The sequence below is a fragment of the Hyalella azteca genome, unplaced genomic scaffold, assembly GCF_000764305.2.
Source record: "Hyalella azteca isolate HAZT.00-mixed unplaced genomic scaffold, Hazt_2.0.2 contig5344, whole genome shotgun sequence".
Lineage (NCBI taxonomy): Eukaryota > Metazoa > Arthropoda > Malacostraca > Amphipoda > Hyalellidae > Hyalella > Hyalella azteca.
In genome coordinates, this window is record NW_025935538.1 from 112,221 (window position 1) to 129,674 (window position 17,454).

The following is a 17,454-nucleotide window of genomic DNA, read 5'->3' on the forward strand; positions in this document are numbered from 1 at the left end:
TTGGATATGACACATTTCAAGACTATACATATGCTCCTGCATGCCCTTGTCTAGTCTGTTCTTGAACGCGTTCATACTCGGAGATTCAACAATATCTTCAGGGAGGCTGTTCCACATGTCGGCGACTCGAAGCGAGAAAAAATGTTGTCGCATGGATAATTTGCAGCGCAGTTTTTTTTTAGTTTATAGCCGTGGCCTCTGGTGTTGGTTCTTGTTTCAAATTCTAGTAATCCTTCGGCGAACTTGTATAAACATGAGTATACTTGTATGCTTCAACGAGGTCACCACGCAGGCGACGAAAACGGAGACTGGGAATATATTCTCTTATATTCGATTTGATTCAAGAGGTTGTTACTGAGAACCGGCCATTAAGGTTAAACAAACAGAATGAAGCATAAACTTTCATCAAATAGTATACCAAAAATTAACATGTTCCATTGCACCACAATATACTAGAAGTTTCAAATCAACTTTTTGCATAGTATATTTTTAATATTACCCTGGAAAATGCTTCACACGCGCAATCATACAGCTTGCCTCACACCAAAAATAACAACAGGTACTCCCCAAACTAATTACTAACTAAGCAGTAAGTAAAAGCATAATAAACTGTCGTATAGAGAAGCTCCACACACGGAGATCAGAGGACCTAACTTTGGGACTTCCAAAGATAGAGATTCTCATTTTCAAAGTTTTGTTCTTTAAGATGAAGTACAGTAGAAAATCACCATTGTTAGATAATTGATTAAAACAATATGCAAGTAAACCATGTTCCAAGACCCATCAATACCAGCAAAGAAACAATTAAAATTATAACTAAGAAAGAACCGTAAAACACAGTAACAGAAATAATTTTCTTCACAACATTTATTATTCCAGCCATTATCCTCTCAAAGAATAGAAAAATCTTCGAAGTAATCGGTGAACAGGGACACATCTGCCCAACCAACATTCCTTTCTTCGACAATACGATGTAACTAACAAAAATAAAGTTCTATGCACTCATTGATAAAATTACAATTTTATCAGTAAAATTGTGATCCGGCAGAAGGTGATGCGACTAAAGCTCCAACCTGAACTTAAAATTATATCAACTCAAACCGAAGTAATCGGGTTACTCTGAGTAGAACGCAATACGAAATAAGATTCTTTAAACAAACTGCAATGAATATTTATGACCGAAATGAGAACGCGCTGTCCCAGGAGAGACTAAAGAGGAGTAATACTGTCAGTCAACTTAGTTACGTCAATTCTCTGAACGTGGACATTCTACCAAGAAAAATAAACAATTTTCCTAAAAAGGAGAAAAACACCACTACTCATGATTGAAAATGAGGAAACTATTCGTTAAAAATGTTCAAGGCAAAAATTTCCAATGTATCAATTAGGTTTATGAACTTAACAGGCTTTAAAAACGGGTTAAACATTTACGGCAGTGATGTACTAAATAATTTAAATTCTATCATTACGTGCTTACGCAACTAAAATGTATTTGCGAAATAGCGTCGAGGGAGAGACGACAAAAGGGAAGACTTAAGAGACGAAAAGTTTGCGTTTGTTTCCAATTGCTTCAGCGCTCTGCATCGGGGGACTCCGGCTGCCTCGCTAGGCTATCGATTGGTCCCTTGTACCTATAAAATATTTATATATATATATATAATACTAATACTTCAGTTAAAGTACATTGAGAAGCAATTTAAACAACTCCTAACTGCTATTCGCATTACAGACTCACATCTCAGTACTATGGAACGTTGGATTGCCATCGGTATAACACATGGAACGAATCTATCAGAAGCCCATTACTGCCGACACCAAATTGCCAAACATCATCCATCAACTTCAGTGCGAATTTTTACAAATATTGATGAAGCGCATAAACAGAATGTGATAGAATTGCTGTAGTAAGTATTCGTTTATTTTGACTTACTATTTGGTTAGTAAGTTGCCGCGGTTTGCCACGACGAACTTGACAGCAACACAGTAGCGCTTCCTTCGCTCAACCATGGGAAGAGCCTTGGCGGTGGCCGCCTTCACTGCCGCGGCTGAGCTGCGCTTTGCCTGCAAGAAATCCTTATACATATACATGTGTATAAATCTCAGCTCAATTAGCCTTAATTTAAGTTTTAGGGACCGAAAACCAATACGAGGGAATGAGTGATCTAGACGAAAACGAGGCCAGTGTTGAATTGTACACGCGCCAGTGATGAACAATTCATCATTGAACCGCCAGTGATGTATTGTTTCAATTATCGCAGGAGTTCATAACAATCTAGGTATGATGGTGCAGAAAATTTATTGTAACTTAAGTAAACAAAAGTTGATGATTTATATTTTGCGAATGAAGTGCTGCATCGTCGTTAGGTTTATAGTCAGTAGTTTTATCAGCAGAGATTTGAAAATAATAATCAATACTGTGAATCGATCCAGATATTAATTATACAGATCAATTGCCCCTAATCAGTCAGAATATTTATGTGTGTTTCATCGAAATCGAGCTTAATATAAAGAGAGCTCTAGATGTGGTTAAGCACGTACACTTATTTACTAAATCTCTTTAAATATTTTCGGCCCATTGTAATTCTCTGAACAATTAAGTAGCGTGTTGATAAATCCTCAAATCATTAAACTAGAGGAGCTGTGTGGAGAAAACTTTTTCGGCCGTATTATAATAATAATATTAACAATAATAATGAAAACAATAGCGGTTTCAGCGTTTATTAGGCCATAGGCCTGCCGCCGATTCTTAACATTGCAGAACATTCACACTTTGTTGAGGGCTCAAACTAGCAACTCACTGCTACAATTCTGCTTTGCTTAACCGCCCGGCCTCCTTACCGATTCTGACCAGAAACTGGCGCACAAAGCTGGGATCGAACCCGCGCCTCTCTTCTCCAGTCTTAGTACTCTGAACTGTAACCACTGGGCCACCCTGCCCGTAACTGCCCGTATTGCGTTCACACACGGCTATTTGGTAACCAGCTCAAAGTGGCTGAGCGGTATTTTTGCATGCAAGTCCGAGCTATATGATGATGCAGAATTACAGATATTAAGAGATTTCCGCAAATAAAATTTGCAATATTAATGGAAAAAGTTCATAATTGAGTAGAGTTGACCTTAGCAGCGATGGCGTCCTTGTCGGTGAAGGCGCTCACGGCCTTGGCCCGCACCCAGTTGCGGCACACCGGCGACTCGAAGTTCATCACGTGATACCAATTCTGGGGCACGAATACCATGCGTATCATGTATACGTGCACGGTAAGAACCAGAGTTTACCTATTGGTTATTTTTAGCGCATTTTCTCATTTATGGAAAAAATGCACTATTGTGCTCGCCATGTCCGTCTGTCTGTCTGTCTGTCTGTCCGTCCGTCTGTCCGTCCGTCCGTGACCTTAAGTTTTCGTCGACGAGAAAATGCGCTCTCTGTCACTCACTACAGTGAGTACTGAGTTATATTTTTTTCCTAGGTTTCCATTATATATGCAAATTAAAGTTAAAGCCGTGGTTAGTTCTTACAGGAGGTAACGTTTTCCCCTAGTCTACTAGAGGTAGAATACATCATACATGACGAGAATTAAAATCTCAGGTGACATCTGAAACGATTAAACGCATTCGCTATCTGTAACAGAACTTCTCGCTAGAAAAAATAAGGAAATAAATTGTGTTTTGGTTTTAAATTTATGCAGGGAAAAGCAACCGTCGATATACAATGAGTTATGCTATCATTGAAGGAACAGTTATAGCGGGCGGTCATTGCAATAAGAATTAAGTCGTAGTTATCATAAGAGTTGGTCATATGGGCGTGGTAGAGGTAAGGTTAGTACCGGGCGGTTGCTGTTTTTGGGCAGCCGGAAGAAGATGTCAGTGTCAGGGTCGTCGTCCACCATGGCGGGGTAGCGAGTCCTGCCTTGTTGTACCCACACAACTGAAACATAAGCCGTCAATGTCATCATATAAGCAATAATTAAATAGCGAATAAAATCATACAGTACACCCAACCACAGAGCCGAGGTAAGGAATGTATAATGCATACATTATTATAGTTGTTATCTCTGCAGTTCAACTGAGTGCGATGAACGAGTGTTAATGAGAAAGCGAATGTGGGATTTCTGTTCAACTAATAAGAGTTAAGTGCAAATTATAATCCTATTTTGTTGAACTTTTCCCCAATCATTCCCTTTCTGTTTCATATAATATTTTTCTAATATATACCTAATACATTAAATATTTCTTAATATTACAATTCCTTTTAATTAATATTAAAATAATTATAATTCAAGTATAATATAAATTTGGAATAAACGATTTATATTGAAGAAAACTTTAGACACCTCAAGAGAAAATCTGTTGCTTTGGCAATATAATTATATATTATACATATATGGCAATATATATAAACCTGAGCCGGGTGTGAAGTTAGTGTATACGAAGTAGTCTGGGTCGTCGCTGGGAAAGATGGCCTCTGGTACTTGGCAGCTCGAATACTGCGCGTCTGAATAGTAGTAATTATCATAGTAATGTCTTATTTTATGTAGCGGCTGTACGCTAAAAGTGTTACTGAACAGTAATATATTACAGTACTGTGAATAAATATCTAATTTAATTGTGAACTATCGTCGAGATTAGCATCGTAACAGCAATTACAGTAGAATAGGATATAATTCATCTTATATTATAGACAGGAAGATGCGCACGTTATTATAGACAGGAATTATTATAGACAGGAAGATGTGCACGTTATTATAGACAGGAAGATGTGCACGTTATTATAGACAGGAAGATGTGCACGTTATTATAGACAGGAAGATGTGCACGTTATTATAGACAGGAAGATGTGCACGTTATCATAGACAGGAAGATGTGCACGTTATTATAGACAGGAAGATGCGCACGTTATCATAGACAGGAAGATGTACAGGGTGCATCATGAAAGTAATGAGCATTTTCTGGCAAATAACATTTATTGATCGTAATTTGTACAAATGTTCAATATTCTTCAAAATACATTCCTCCTGCATCAATACACTTGCGGAGACGTGTTTGCCACGCCTGAAATGCACCCTGAAACTCATCGACGGGAATGCCTCTCGGGAACGTTGTAACTTGGTGTTGGATGTGGAAAAGGCTGAGTTTACAGTTTGTCCTTGCGGTACAAACTCACAATGGACTATTCCTCGGATGTCTAAGAAGACAATGATCATCGTTTTGATCGCAAAACTTCTTTAAAATGCAATCGTCCTTGAAGGCTTCTTGCAGCATCTGGAATGTTTCGGTTGCATTTCTTCCAAGCCTCACGCAAAACTTTGTGGCATATCGTTGTTCCAGCGAACGCTCCATCGCGCTATGTTACAAAAGTCGAAAACACACTTCACGCGGAGGCTCGTTTCTCCGCTCATACTGCTCGAACTCAATTGACGACCGAATGCAATGAAAGGGCATACCCCCCACCACATTCCCCAGCCGGTTTGACCACGCTGCCATCTATCGTCACGCCACAATAACATCATGCTCATTACTTTTAGAATTGACTCTGTATACGTTATTATAGACAGGAAGATATTACGAGACCGCAACAAGCTGTGGATGTTCTGCGATGTTAAGAATCGGCGACAGGCCTATGGCCTAATAAACGCTGAAACCGCTATTATTATTATTATTATTATTATTACCAGTGTTCATGGGGCAGGTCCAGCGCTCGGGCAGGTTTGCAGGGTCCACCGCGGCGGTGAGCTCCCGCCACTTGTCGCAGTCGTCGCACTGCACCCACGCCCTCCTAGGCGTCTGCTGCTGCAGCTCCAGCATGTGCTCCTGGGCATAGAATGCATCACACCAATTTTTAGCGCATGACCTCATTTATGGAAAAAATGCACTATTGTGCTCGCCATGTCTGTCCGTCCGTGACGTCACGTTTTCGTCGACGAGAAATGCGCTCGCTGTAACTCACTGCAGTGAGTACTGAGTTATATTTTTCATTTATTACGCGATCGATAATTATATCATGAATTTAATGTTAATTCAAGTAATAATAACATTTTTATATATGTACCTCAACCGTTTCATTTTAATTTTTCTCTGTCAATAATTTAATTATATTTTTTGTTAACCTATGTGATTTTAGACCGATCAGTGATCATATTGATGTTGGAATTTAAATTCAAAGACTAAATTTAATCAGAACTGACAGCAAAATTGCTGGTTGCTTTAACAGTCGTAATGTGTTTCCAAAAATATAAAATAAAGAAAAGAACGTTGCACAAACCTTAAAATTTTGGATTCGGCGCAAATCCTCCACAGGGTGGCCACCTGGCATGAAGATGCATGGTGGTTCAGAGAGTTATATTAAAGTTCTTACAAATATTGTATATGTGTGTTCTGTTATATTAAAGCTGTTGCAAATATTGTATATGTGTGTTCTGTTATATTAAAGCTCTTACAAATATTGTATATATGTGTTCTTTTATTGAATTGTACTCATCATTGTCATGTATTCCAAGAGAAAGTTGTTGCAGGAAGCTCATGACGGACCAGCCAAGCACCTTACGGACCAGGCAGTAAGTCCAGCAGCTATCTCAATCAATCGTCAGCTATGGAAATGTCGGGTTCCAAAGGCCGGATCCCTTGTGAATCAAGTCACGAAATGTATAAGAATCAGCAAGAGGCCATGGGCCTATTTCTTCAGTGCCGACACTTCTATTCTACACTCACCCGAGCCTGCGACATTGCGACGTCGTCTAGTAGCATCAGACGATTTATGCTGAGTCCTGCATGCAGGGAACCAAAATTTAATTCAGAATTTATAAATACCTAAAAAATTATATTTCGTTGTGATCATTATAAATATATTTTTTGCAATGCATCGAAAAGGAATAGTAAAAAATATCATTTGCGGGTATGCAGACTTCATTTATCCATCTTATTCTATCATTTCCATTATTTCCATTCAAGCCTGAGTCAAACTGATGAAAATTGTTTATTAATCTTCGAATTATTGATAGACAAATAATCATAAATGGCGATGCACGTTATCAGTCCGAATCTGTGGATTCATAGTTGGTAACATTGATACATGCAACTCACTTGAATTGTGCGGCTACAGCGCCTTTCTTCTTTGCCGATGTCCAGGGCTGCTGTGGATTGAAGCGTAATTATGTACGTTGAAATATGAGCCTAAGTTTCGTGTATGCATAAAATATACTCAATAATCTTGCAAATTAATGTTTATGTATAAAATCTGTATTCATCTCGTACCATATCATCGATCTTAATTGAGCATTTATGTATTTTCCAATTACGGATACAATAAAGCACAAAATTCATCGAAATAAGATACCTCTTGAATAGACGGTATCGTGAGACTCTGGCAGTTCTTGGCGAGTTTTGCAGGATTAAAATTTGTTTGTTTAGTTTTCGTAGGTGGTGATTTAACACGTTCTATTGGGGACACATTCGGGGACACACTCGAGGGTACGGGGGGGAGGGCGCGCGAATGGGGCAAGGGTGTCGACACAGCCTGAGGGGTGAACGCCACACGCAACGGGGCCTGGTCATAAGTTAAATATTTAGCTCAATTGTATCTTAAAAATAAAAGTATTAATCAATAAAGTTATTCGCATTGTATATCTTATTGAAATTCTTTTTGAAGCTTGAAAAATGATAATTTGGATAACATAGTGACCTGCTGAACATTTGAAGCAAGTTTCTAACTTATTTCCAACTCTACATATAGCAGTATTCATAAAAATGATTTATATTTGCTTTAAATTCCCTAAAAGCAATTAATAACCCGCTTAAGTAACCTTAGTGAATAAAATCAGCCCGCAAGAAGAAGTATCATTTTATACAAGCCTCTTAATTAGTTAAATCGTAAATTTATACCGAAAAGACATTTATGAATATTTTGCTCTCATACTGACATTAGGAAAGCAAGATTTCCTTTGATCAGTCATGTATTGGGCTCATTCGTACATGTATTACTTAAATTTAAATTAACCTGTTCCTTAATATCAAAATATAGCAATTGAGTAGAGAGATCAACTAGTATAATTGACCCAAACATTCGCTGGCACGTCCGTAAATCTATTGCTTCTGCCAGTGTAGAAGGTAGCGCTCAATGAGTCAGGGCTGTTTACCGCAGCACTGTTAGCACCGTTGGTGTAGACATTGCTCAGGCTTAGGCTAGTGCCGCTGTCGTGACCGACACTAGCTACGACACTCGCCCTGCTTCTGAGCACCGAATGCACGGTCGAGACGCGGCCTTCGTTTCTCTGTGACATGCTTGCTACGTAACCTGGACAGATATTAACTTTGATTTATACACCTCATCAATATAATTTAAATAATTTTATTATCTTAACGTTAGTGGTAGGAAAATTATTGCGTGGTTACGGCAATATTTATTACACCAACTACTGTAGATAAATTCAACAAGAAACGATAAGCGACATATTTAATCTAAACTTGAAATCAATCAGTAAATACTTACCTAACAGCTAACAACAATGAAGTTTAGATGCATTTTAGGGTTTCATGATGTGCTATGAAAGTATCAGTACTAGTATTAGCAACCGCTATATTTCAGTTTATTTTTAATTTCTAGCGAGTCTAGTCTCTCGAAACACTCAAACTGACACAAACTTGTGAGGGCTCAACGGGGCAGGGAAAATCGAAGTTGGTTTTCTCTCGTTTATTTCATATACTTGAGTGACGTAAGCTGAGTGACGTAAGCTGAAAATAAGATTTAATATTAGTTAATAGGTCGAGAAATACTTAATAAAACTCACACTATGCAGGGGGTAGACTCACATTGTTTAGACTTTAGACATTGTTTAGTACTAAACGTTATAGAATAGATGAGCGTTCTTAATTGACTTCTCGATAACCAAATTACAACTGGCATGACAGGAATTGTTTATGTCGGCATGGCCGCGATATTTCATTGGTCACTCACACGAGGTGGTTTGGCAGGCAAGAAGAAGAGACTACTACAGGCGTTTTCTCGCTTAAGCTAGCGTTTGCCAACGCTGGGTTGGGCTTTGAAATTGATTACTAAGTAATACAGTAAGTCTGCAGGGATGCCGTGTTGACGACGCGGGGAACAAAGTAGTTTCCCGCAAAAATTTTCTTTATGACTGAATCGAAGAAAACGGAACGGCGTCTCTCTTACATTGCTACATAACATTCGAATGATTATAACGGCAATGGTGAGGCAAATGGCAAAGAAAATAGCAAATAGCACAAATAGCAAAGAAAATAGCAAATAGCACTAGAAAATAGATATCAACTATGATATAGTCAAGAACCTATGAGCAGGTGTTCGTGATTATGGCCGCCAATATATCGGCGCGGCATTACTCGCAGTGACAACTTTAATATGCACTCAATAACATGAATTTAGAATCACAATTCTGGAATCATACACAGTGAAGGCAATAGAGGAATACATGGATACAATAAGCTATAACATCATAAAATAAGGTAACACCGGGAGGGCTCGTGGAGCAACACATTACTCGCTCGAGCTGTGGACACACACTGACGCTGTGAGGGAGTCAGAGGGACGCGGGAACCTCATGAGTCATGAGGGCTCGCTGCGATATTTTCCACGCACTTGTGGAGTGAACGCAAGGATGAGTGAAGATTTGAAGAAAGAATAGAGGAGGATAAGAAAACTTAGTGCGTTTAATCTGACGAGTGACGAACGACGTCACAAAAACCATTTTTCCTTATACACTCACGAGGGACATCCGGTCCCCTGAAAGTAGTAGCCTACCCGTTTGGGAATTGAACAAAAGGAAGTAAATATTAACAAATGTAAACATGTTTATTGAAAAGAACATGTATTACACTACTTCTCTACATAATCTCCGGACAAATTTAAACATTTGTCGTATCGTGTCACGAGTTTTTGTATACCAGTGTCATGTTCCTCCGCCGCCAGTGTTGCTGGGATCGGCAAGGTGTACTTCTCATCGATTTCATGACTCGTGGAGACACAATCAATGCCAATGCATATTGTGCAACATTAAAAAAATTACGGCGGGCAATTTAAAATCGACGGCGAGGTCTGTTGTCTACTGGCGTCATTCTCCTGCACGATGAAGCCAGGCCGCATACGGGTCGGATAACACAACTTCTCCAAAAATTCAAGTGGGAAATTTTCGACATCATGGCGTACAGTCCGGACTTGGCTCCTTCATATTTTAATCTGTTTACGAAACTCAAGAACTTCGTGGCAGGGACAGAGTTTCAAAATGACGAAGAACTGAAAGAACACGTGACTGCGTATCTCAATACGCTGGCGGCGGAGGAATATGACACAGGTATACAAAAACTCGTGACACGATACGACAAATGCTTAAATTTGCTCCGATAATGGCCCGTATCCTAAATAGGGCACTAGCACTACGAAGTAGCACTACGCACTACAAGCCGTAGTGCGTGCGACTACAAGCCGTAGTGCGTGCGACTACAAGCCGTAGTGCGACATGGAACACTACGGTTGGCATGCTAAATAGGGCACTAGCACTTTGAAGTAGCACTATGCACTACAAGCCGTAGTGCGACATGGAACACTACGGTTGGCATGCTAAATAGGGCACTAGCACTATGAAGTAGCACTACGCACTACAAGCCATAGTGCGGCATGGAACACTACGGTAGCTCACCATCACAATTTTCACTAGTACCATTACCATCACAATTAGACATTTTACATCAATCTTCTGCAAAGAATGAGAATTACTTAGGCAATAATTAATGATTTGAGCACTTAACCACCATTCTTCAATAGACTAATAGCGTAGTGCGGCACTATAAAGTACTCTAACAGCGAAGTAGCACTTCAAAGTCTTTCTGCATACGAATCAGTAGTGCGGCACTAAGCGACCCTAACCATTGTAGAGCTACTTCGAAGTGCTTAGTGTCTGTGACGTATTTAGCATACCAACAGGATACTTCGTAGTGCGTAGTGCTACTTCGTAGTGCTAGTGCCCTATTTAGGATACGGGCCATTATGTAGAGAAGTAGTGTAATACATTATACATGTACTTTCCAATAAACAAGTTTACATTTGTTAATATTTACTTCTTTTTGTTCGATTCACAAACGGGTACTACTTTCCGGATGCTCCTCGTATGTTCGGTAGAAAATAATTTGATCTGGTGAAAGTTGTGATTATCTCAGATTTCTCGTCGACAACATATGCCAAGCCATACCGCCCATACGATGAATACCTACTGTACCCAAAGACAATTTTTTCACAGGAATTTTGTTGTCGTTCGGCTAGAGTCCAGTGGTTCCCAAAGTGGGCGATATCGCCCCCCTAGGGGCGGTGGAAAGATTTTGGGAGGCGGTACGGAAGATGAGGGCGTTTGGGGGGATGCCGTGTCAGAAAAGTCAGAAGTTCCAACGTTTGTTGGACAATTTGTACACAACACGTGCAGCACATCATGACATCATGGTTTTTTCACCCAGATCTGTTTTTTTAACCTCTCCTGGGTTTACGTCTCAGACAAATTAACGGCCGGACTCGCGGCCGGTCTCACGGCCAATTTCCAAATTCAATGATCAAGGAATATCTCTCAAACTAATGAACTTAACTCGTTGAAACTTGGTACACATATTCATTAGGACCTAACGGTAATGTTTAGTTCGTGAAATTTTTTTTAATTTTGCCTTCATTTGTTTTTGCCATAGTTTATATGGCAATAAGGGCCGAAATTCACAGTGAACAAAGAATTTCTTCCAACTATTGAACAGATTCGAAGGAAAATTTGAATTTTCAGTCTTAACTACTGAACGGTAATATTTAGGCTTTAGCTCGTGTAAATTTATTCGATTGTGCCACTGTTTGCGAGTTTTCTTTTTCATTTCACCTTCATTCGCGATTTAAACAGCAATACGTGCCTAAATTCGCAGTAATCAAGAAATTTCCTCCAAAACTACTGAATAGATTTGAACGAAACTTAGTATTTAAATACCTAACCTCAGCAACGGTGATGTTTAGCTCGCTACAGTTTTTCCGTTTTGCCTTCATTTGCGAGTTATACGGCTATAAGTATACGGATATTCGTAAACGGCTCTTAGTTAAACCGGCCGGTAGAAAAGCCTGTTGTTCCTCCTACATCTGTATAACTCGCGAACGAAAGCAAAATAGAAAAATTGTACGAGCTAAACATCACTGTTGGGAGGTTAGGTATTTCGTATTTATATTCAAATTTTCGTTGAAATCTATTGAGTAGTTTAGAAGAAATTTCTTGATCGCCGCGAATTTGCTCTAAAAATCACCGTTAGGTTTAGATGAATACATGTTCCAATTTTCATTGAGCTGCGTTTATTAAGTTTGGGAGATTTTACTTGATAATTGAATTTGGAGATTGGTCGTGCGACCGGCCACGAGCACGGCCGTAAATTTGCCGAAGACGTCCTAGGTTTCTAGTGCTCAAACAGTTGAAATAGCTTAAAAACATATTGGTTCACTAAATGGGGTTCTATTTGTAAAAGAAACATTTGTGTTTAACCTTTATCTTCTAAAATTGTAGCGTACTGAATTTCAAGAAAGAGGCGTATGTTTTTATATGTGTCTGTGCTGGGCGATAGAAATTCACTAGGGTCAGGGAGCCAAAAAGGGGGCGCCAGCATGATAAAAGTTTGGGAACCACAGTCCACAGAGATAGACTAAACGAGCTTCGTTGCTAATATATAATACTGCACAATACATCTGCGTGTTTTGTTTTTTAAATTAAAGCAAATTTTAACGCCATTAACGTAGCAAGAATAAAATTATCTCACCTTCGAAGAAGCTGCAACTTACTTCTCAGACGAACTTCATAGACAGACGTGACGAGCGTGAAAAGAAGCGCCGCCAGCAGCCGTTGACGGGAAACACCTTCATCAAAGTATTTTGATTTCAGCCCTTGTATTACCGGTGCTCATATACCTAGATCCGAACTAGCAAATTTTTGTTATTTATTGTCGAGCAATGAGCTAAAATACCTTCAGAAGTCAGAGCTTAGGAACAAGTTAGGGAATTAAATCTACACTCAATCGACAATTCTACGTACCCGCCTGCGAACTCGCCTGCTGACTCGCGCAACTGGGACACTCATAATTCCTTCAATATTCAACGGATCTGTATGAATTTTGGAATGTGAGTATTAATTATCGATACGCTGCCGCAGGAATTATTACAGATTTTTACATGAATTATTTTTTAATTAAAACCATTAAACGTATTTTTTAAGCAACTGGGACACTCATAATTTATTCAATACTTAACGGATCTGTATGAATTTGGAATGTGAAAATTAATTATCGATACGCTGCCGCAGGAATTATTACAAATTTTTACATGAATTGTTTTTTAATTAAAACCAATAAACGTTTTTTTAAGCAACTGGGACACTCATAATTCCTTCAATACTAAACGGATCTGCTCGAATTTTGGAATGCGAGTATTAATTATCGATACGCTGCAGCAGGAATTATTACAGATTTTTACATGACTTATTGTTAGGTTAGATTAGAAAATAATTCTTGTAAAAATCTATAATAATTCCTGCGGCAGCGTATCGATAATTAATACTCACATTCCAAAATTCGAGCAGATCCGTTAAGTATTGAAGGAATTATGAGTGTCCCAGTTGCGCGAGTCCGCAGGCGGGTCCGTAGAATTGTCGATTGAGTTAAATCAGTGGTTCCCAAAGTGGACGATATCGCCCCCCTAGGGGCGATGGAAAGATTTTGAGGGGCGGTAAAGAAGAAGAGGGCGTTTGGGGGGCGATAGGGGGGCGGCAGTCCGAAGTCAGAAGTTCGAACGTTTGTTTGACGATTTGTACACAACACGTGCAGCACATGACCCCCAGCGATGGTTTTTTCACCCAGATCTGTTTTTAGCGCATTTACTCATTTATGGAAAAAATGCACTATTGTGCTCGCCATGTCCGTCCGTCTGTCTGTGCGTGTGTCCGCCTGTCTTGTCAGTCCGTGACTTCACGTTTTCGTCGACGAGAAAATGCGCTCTATGTCACTCACTGTAGTGAGTACTGAGTTATATTTTTTTAACCTCTCCTGGGTTTACGGCCTGACTCGCGCCAGTCTCACGGCCAATTTCCAAATTCAACGATCAAGGAATACCTCTCAAACTAATAAACTTAACTCGATGAAACTTGGTACACGTATTCATTAGGACCTAACAGTAATGTAATTATGTAAAGCTCGTGGAAATTTTTTTTAATTTTGCCTTCAATTGTTTTTGCCATACTTTTATGGCAATACGGGCCGAATTCACAGTGATCAAGGAATTTCTTCCAAATTACTGAACAGATTCGGACTACTATTTACAGTCCTAACTACCGAACGGTGATGTTTAGCTCGTGAAATTTTTTTTTATTGTGCCTTCGTTCGCGAGTTTCATTCGTGATTTAAACAGCAATACGTGCTTAAATTCGCAGTAATCAAGAAATTTCTTGCAAACTACTGAACAGATTTGAGCGATATTTAGTATTTTGATACCCAACCTCAGCATAGGTGATGTTTAGCTCGTTACAATTTTTTCGTTTTGCCTTCGTTTGTGAGTTATACGGCTATACGTAAACGGCTCAAGCCGATCGTTTCTCCTATATCTACATATATAACTTGCAAACGAAAGCGAATAAGGAAGTGTGAAACCAAGAATGATGGTAAAAGGAAAAAAATCTCGCAAACGACGGTAAAATGAAATTTTTTTTCAATCTAAAAAACACCGTTTGGTAGTTAAGAATGTATATTCAAAATTTTGTTCAAATCTGTTCGGTAGTTTGGAATAAATTCTTTGAGCACTGCGAATTTCGGCCTGTACCGCAATATAACTATAACTCACGAATGAAGGTGATATTTAAAAAAATTTCGCAAGCTAAACGTCACCGTTAAGTTCTGATGAATACATGTTCCAAGTTTTATTGAGCTGCGTTCATTAGTTTGGGTGATATTCCTTGATAACTGAATTTAGAGATTGGTCGTGAGTCCGGCCGTAAATTTGCCCGAGACGTCCTAGGCTTCTAGTGCTGAAACAATTAAAACAGCTGATAAACACATTGGTTCACTAAAAGGGGTCATATTTGTGAAATACACATTTGTGTTTAACCTTAATCTTTTAACAAATTTTTTAGTAAGAGGCGCATGATTTTGTATGCGTCTGTGGGGGGCGCTAGAGATTCACTAGGGAGCCAAAGAGGGCGCCGGCCTGAAAAAGTTTGGGAACCACTGAGTTAAATCTTCGTACAAGTTTATTTTAAGTAAAAATATTGCTTTGGTTTTTTATTTGATTACAATTCATTTTCTCTTACAGTGTTTATTTTATTATATAGCATAAAATTGTTGCATAAATCACAAATTAACAGAAAAATTATAATAAATGCATATTTCTTGAATTATTCAGGAACCGTTCCATCTTTTATTTGTATTAAATGTTTCTAACCCTCATGCCATTACCTACAAGTCACACATAACATAACATCGTGATCTCGGCGCTGCAGTGTAGGCCTGATGTGGCCTGTCGCCGATTCTTTTCCTTTTCGTGCCTTGAGCACATGAGCTGGCAAGTCCAGCCGTAAATTTGTCCGAGACGTTGAGACTTGTCTGATATTTCCGCTGCCAGCTTTCCGATTCGTAGTGACCCAGGGAATTGTCTCTAAACAATTTAAAAATAACACCTAAACTTTGCAAAATAATGTAACTTTAAGATAAAATCTTCACACGTTGTACTGCTCTATAGGCAGCTCACTGGCGAATGATTTTTAGTTAAGAATCCTTATATATCATATACCTCAGGTAAATTTTTTAGCATTATGATCATCCAACATTCAATGGGCTCGTTTAGCCTCTTATAATCACATCTCAAACCTTACTCCCTCACGCTCAACTCATCATCGAATGCCAAAAAATTACTTCATTTGTTAAAATCAAAATTGAGTCTCTTCATTGGTACAATTTGAATTAATCAATTCATTCAATTTTTTGGTGTTTACATTTCGTGCTTCGCCAGAAACAATTCGGTATTTTCACGCTCTCCTCTGCAACATTTAAAATTTAAATTATGTTGACCTTGCGGCCGGTGTACCTCGGAAGATTGCGTGCAGTAGCATGTTAATAAGATATTATAAAACCAGAAACATTCCACCGCCATGGAAATATCTAGTAACTAGACTCAATCGATGTTCGAAGGGTGCACAAAGAATTTGGAGAGAATGTGCACACACCCTGAACAATTTGTAAATAATGTTTTTGGGATTTAAATTTATTTAATGAGTATGCTTCGAATGATAATAAATGATGACCTGCGCATAGTTTTCAAAAATGCAATAAGAATAAAAATCTCGCAGATATGCATGGGAAGGAGAATATTATTATTATTATATTGTTTTACTTTGAGCCATTTTCTTCTGCTTAACATTGTGTTAGAAGCATCGAGATGCCATACATTGCAGGCTCAGTTCTTATCTGAATTAAGTGTATGAAAAGTACAGTAAAAGCTCACTCAACTAAAGACCAAAAAGGAAGCCTGCAAGCGTTATTTACGAACTTGCAGCGATTCTGATTATAACCGATTCTGATAACCTGTAGAGCTCGAAATCAAGCTTAAAAAGTCTGTGGCACTGCAGTGAAAAACTTCGAAAAGAAAATATCGCTATAAATGCAAAAAAAAAAAAGAATCTGAAAGCCTTCTTTTTGTAAGCTAGTTCGAAGTGTAGGACAAAAGACGGTATATCTGATTTGAAAGTAGACCAACGGAAGATATCCTCTGATGAGGGCAAGGCTAACGTTCTTAATCGGTTCTTCAGCAGTGTGTTCACAGATGAGGACTTGAACAGTATTTCAGATAAAGAGGAGCGCCCAGTCGGCTCTAAGTTAACAGGTTTTGAAATACACGAAAAAGAGCTTCTCAAGCGCCTGGTAGCTGTAAATCCCAACGAGTCATGTGGACCAGACGGCTTCCATACCTTTGGAATGGCAATGATTGTGGCCGACTTCCAGATGGCAGGGATGTCGGCCTTGGCGAGGGACAGATTGTAAAGTTGGGTAAGGTACTGGATACCACTGGGTCCCAGGTGACGGAGGTGGAGGATAGTGAGGGAGTCTTGGCCAGTGGCAGTGGAGGTACCCGAGCTCCACACCGCCTGTCTGGTCTGATCCGGAGTGAACACAGGGGGTGTGCCGGAGAGGGGATTACGGCGCTTGATACCTCGGTAGGTGGACCTGCAGGAAGGGTCACGCTGGTAGTGGGGAACCATCGTGAACTGGCGGCAGAAGGATGAGGCTATGATATGGTCTGTGGTGACATGAGAATTATTGAAGGAATTGGGTTGGTTAGGGGCTTGTCTGGTTGACTTGCCGGAGAGAGAGCGTAGGAGCAGCCAGAATTTGGATGGATTTCTCTGCAGGTTGGTTGACTGGACCTTCTTGATCCACGTTGTGCGG

At 39.3% G+C, this 17,454-nt stretch overlaps 1 protein-coding gene across 2 annotated transcripts; it reads right to left on the reverse strand.

The window, feature by feature from the left end:
- Positions 1–397: 397 nt before the first annotated feature.
- LOC108671728 (zinc finger CW-type PWWP domain protein 1-like) lies at positions 398–9,207 on the reverse strand. Of its 2 annotated transcripts, XM_047880380.1 has the most exons (13): positions 8,948–9,207; positions 8,629–8,724; positions 8,049–8,287; positions 7,331–7,540; positions 7,078–7,127; positions 6,706–6,761; positions 6,260–6,303; positions 5,670–5,808; positions 4,400–4,492; positions 3,825–3,925; positions 3,117–3,218; positions 1,931–2,061; positions 398–1,631 (listed from the first exon to the last, which is right to left on the reverse strand). In XM_047880380.1, coding segments are annotated over exons 3-13 (1,152 nt in total). In that variant the 5' UTR covers positions 8,274–8,287; positions 8,629–8,724; positions 8,948–9,207; the 3' UTR covers positions 398–1,630. The 2 variants fall into 2 exon arrangements, with proteins under 2 accessions (XP_047736336.1, XP_047736337.1); XM_047880381.1 differs by having other exon boundaries at positions 398–2,061; positions 8,130–8,287.
- Between the last annotated feature and the right edge of the window lie 8,247 nt (positions 9,208–17,454).

Coding starts and splice junctions, on each gene's coding strand:
- LOC108671728 (XM_047880380.1), bottom strand. CDS start 8,273: ATGTCACAGAGAAACGAAGGCCGCGTCTCGACCGTGCATTCGGTGCTC. Junction 6,304..6,705: donor TCGCAATGTCGCAGGCTCGG/GTGAGTGTAGAA, acceptor TCTTCATGCCAG/GTGGCCACCCTGTGGAGGAT. Junction 3,926..4,399: donor TAACTTCACACCCGGCTCAG/GTTTATATATAT, acceptor CTTATGTTTCAG/TTGTGTGGGTACAACAAGGC.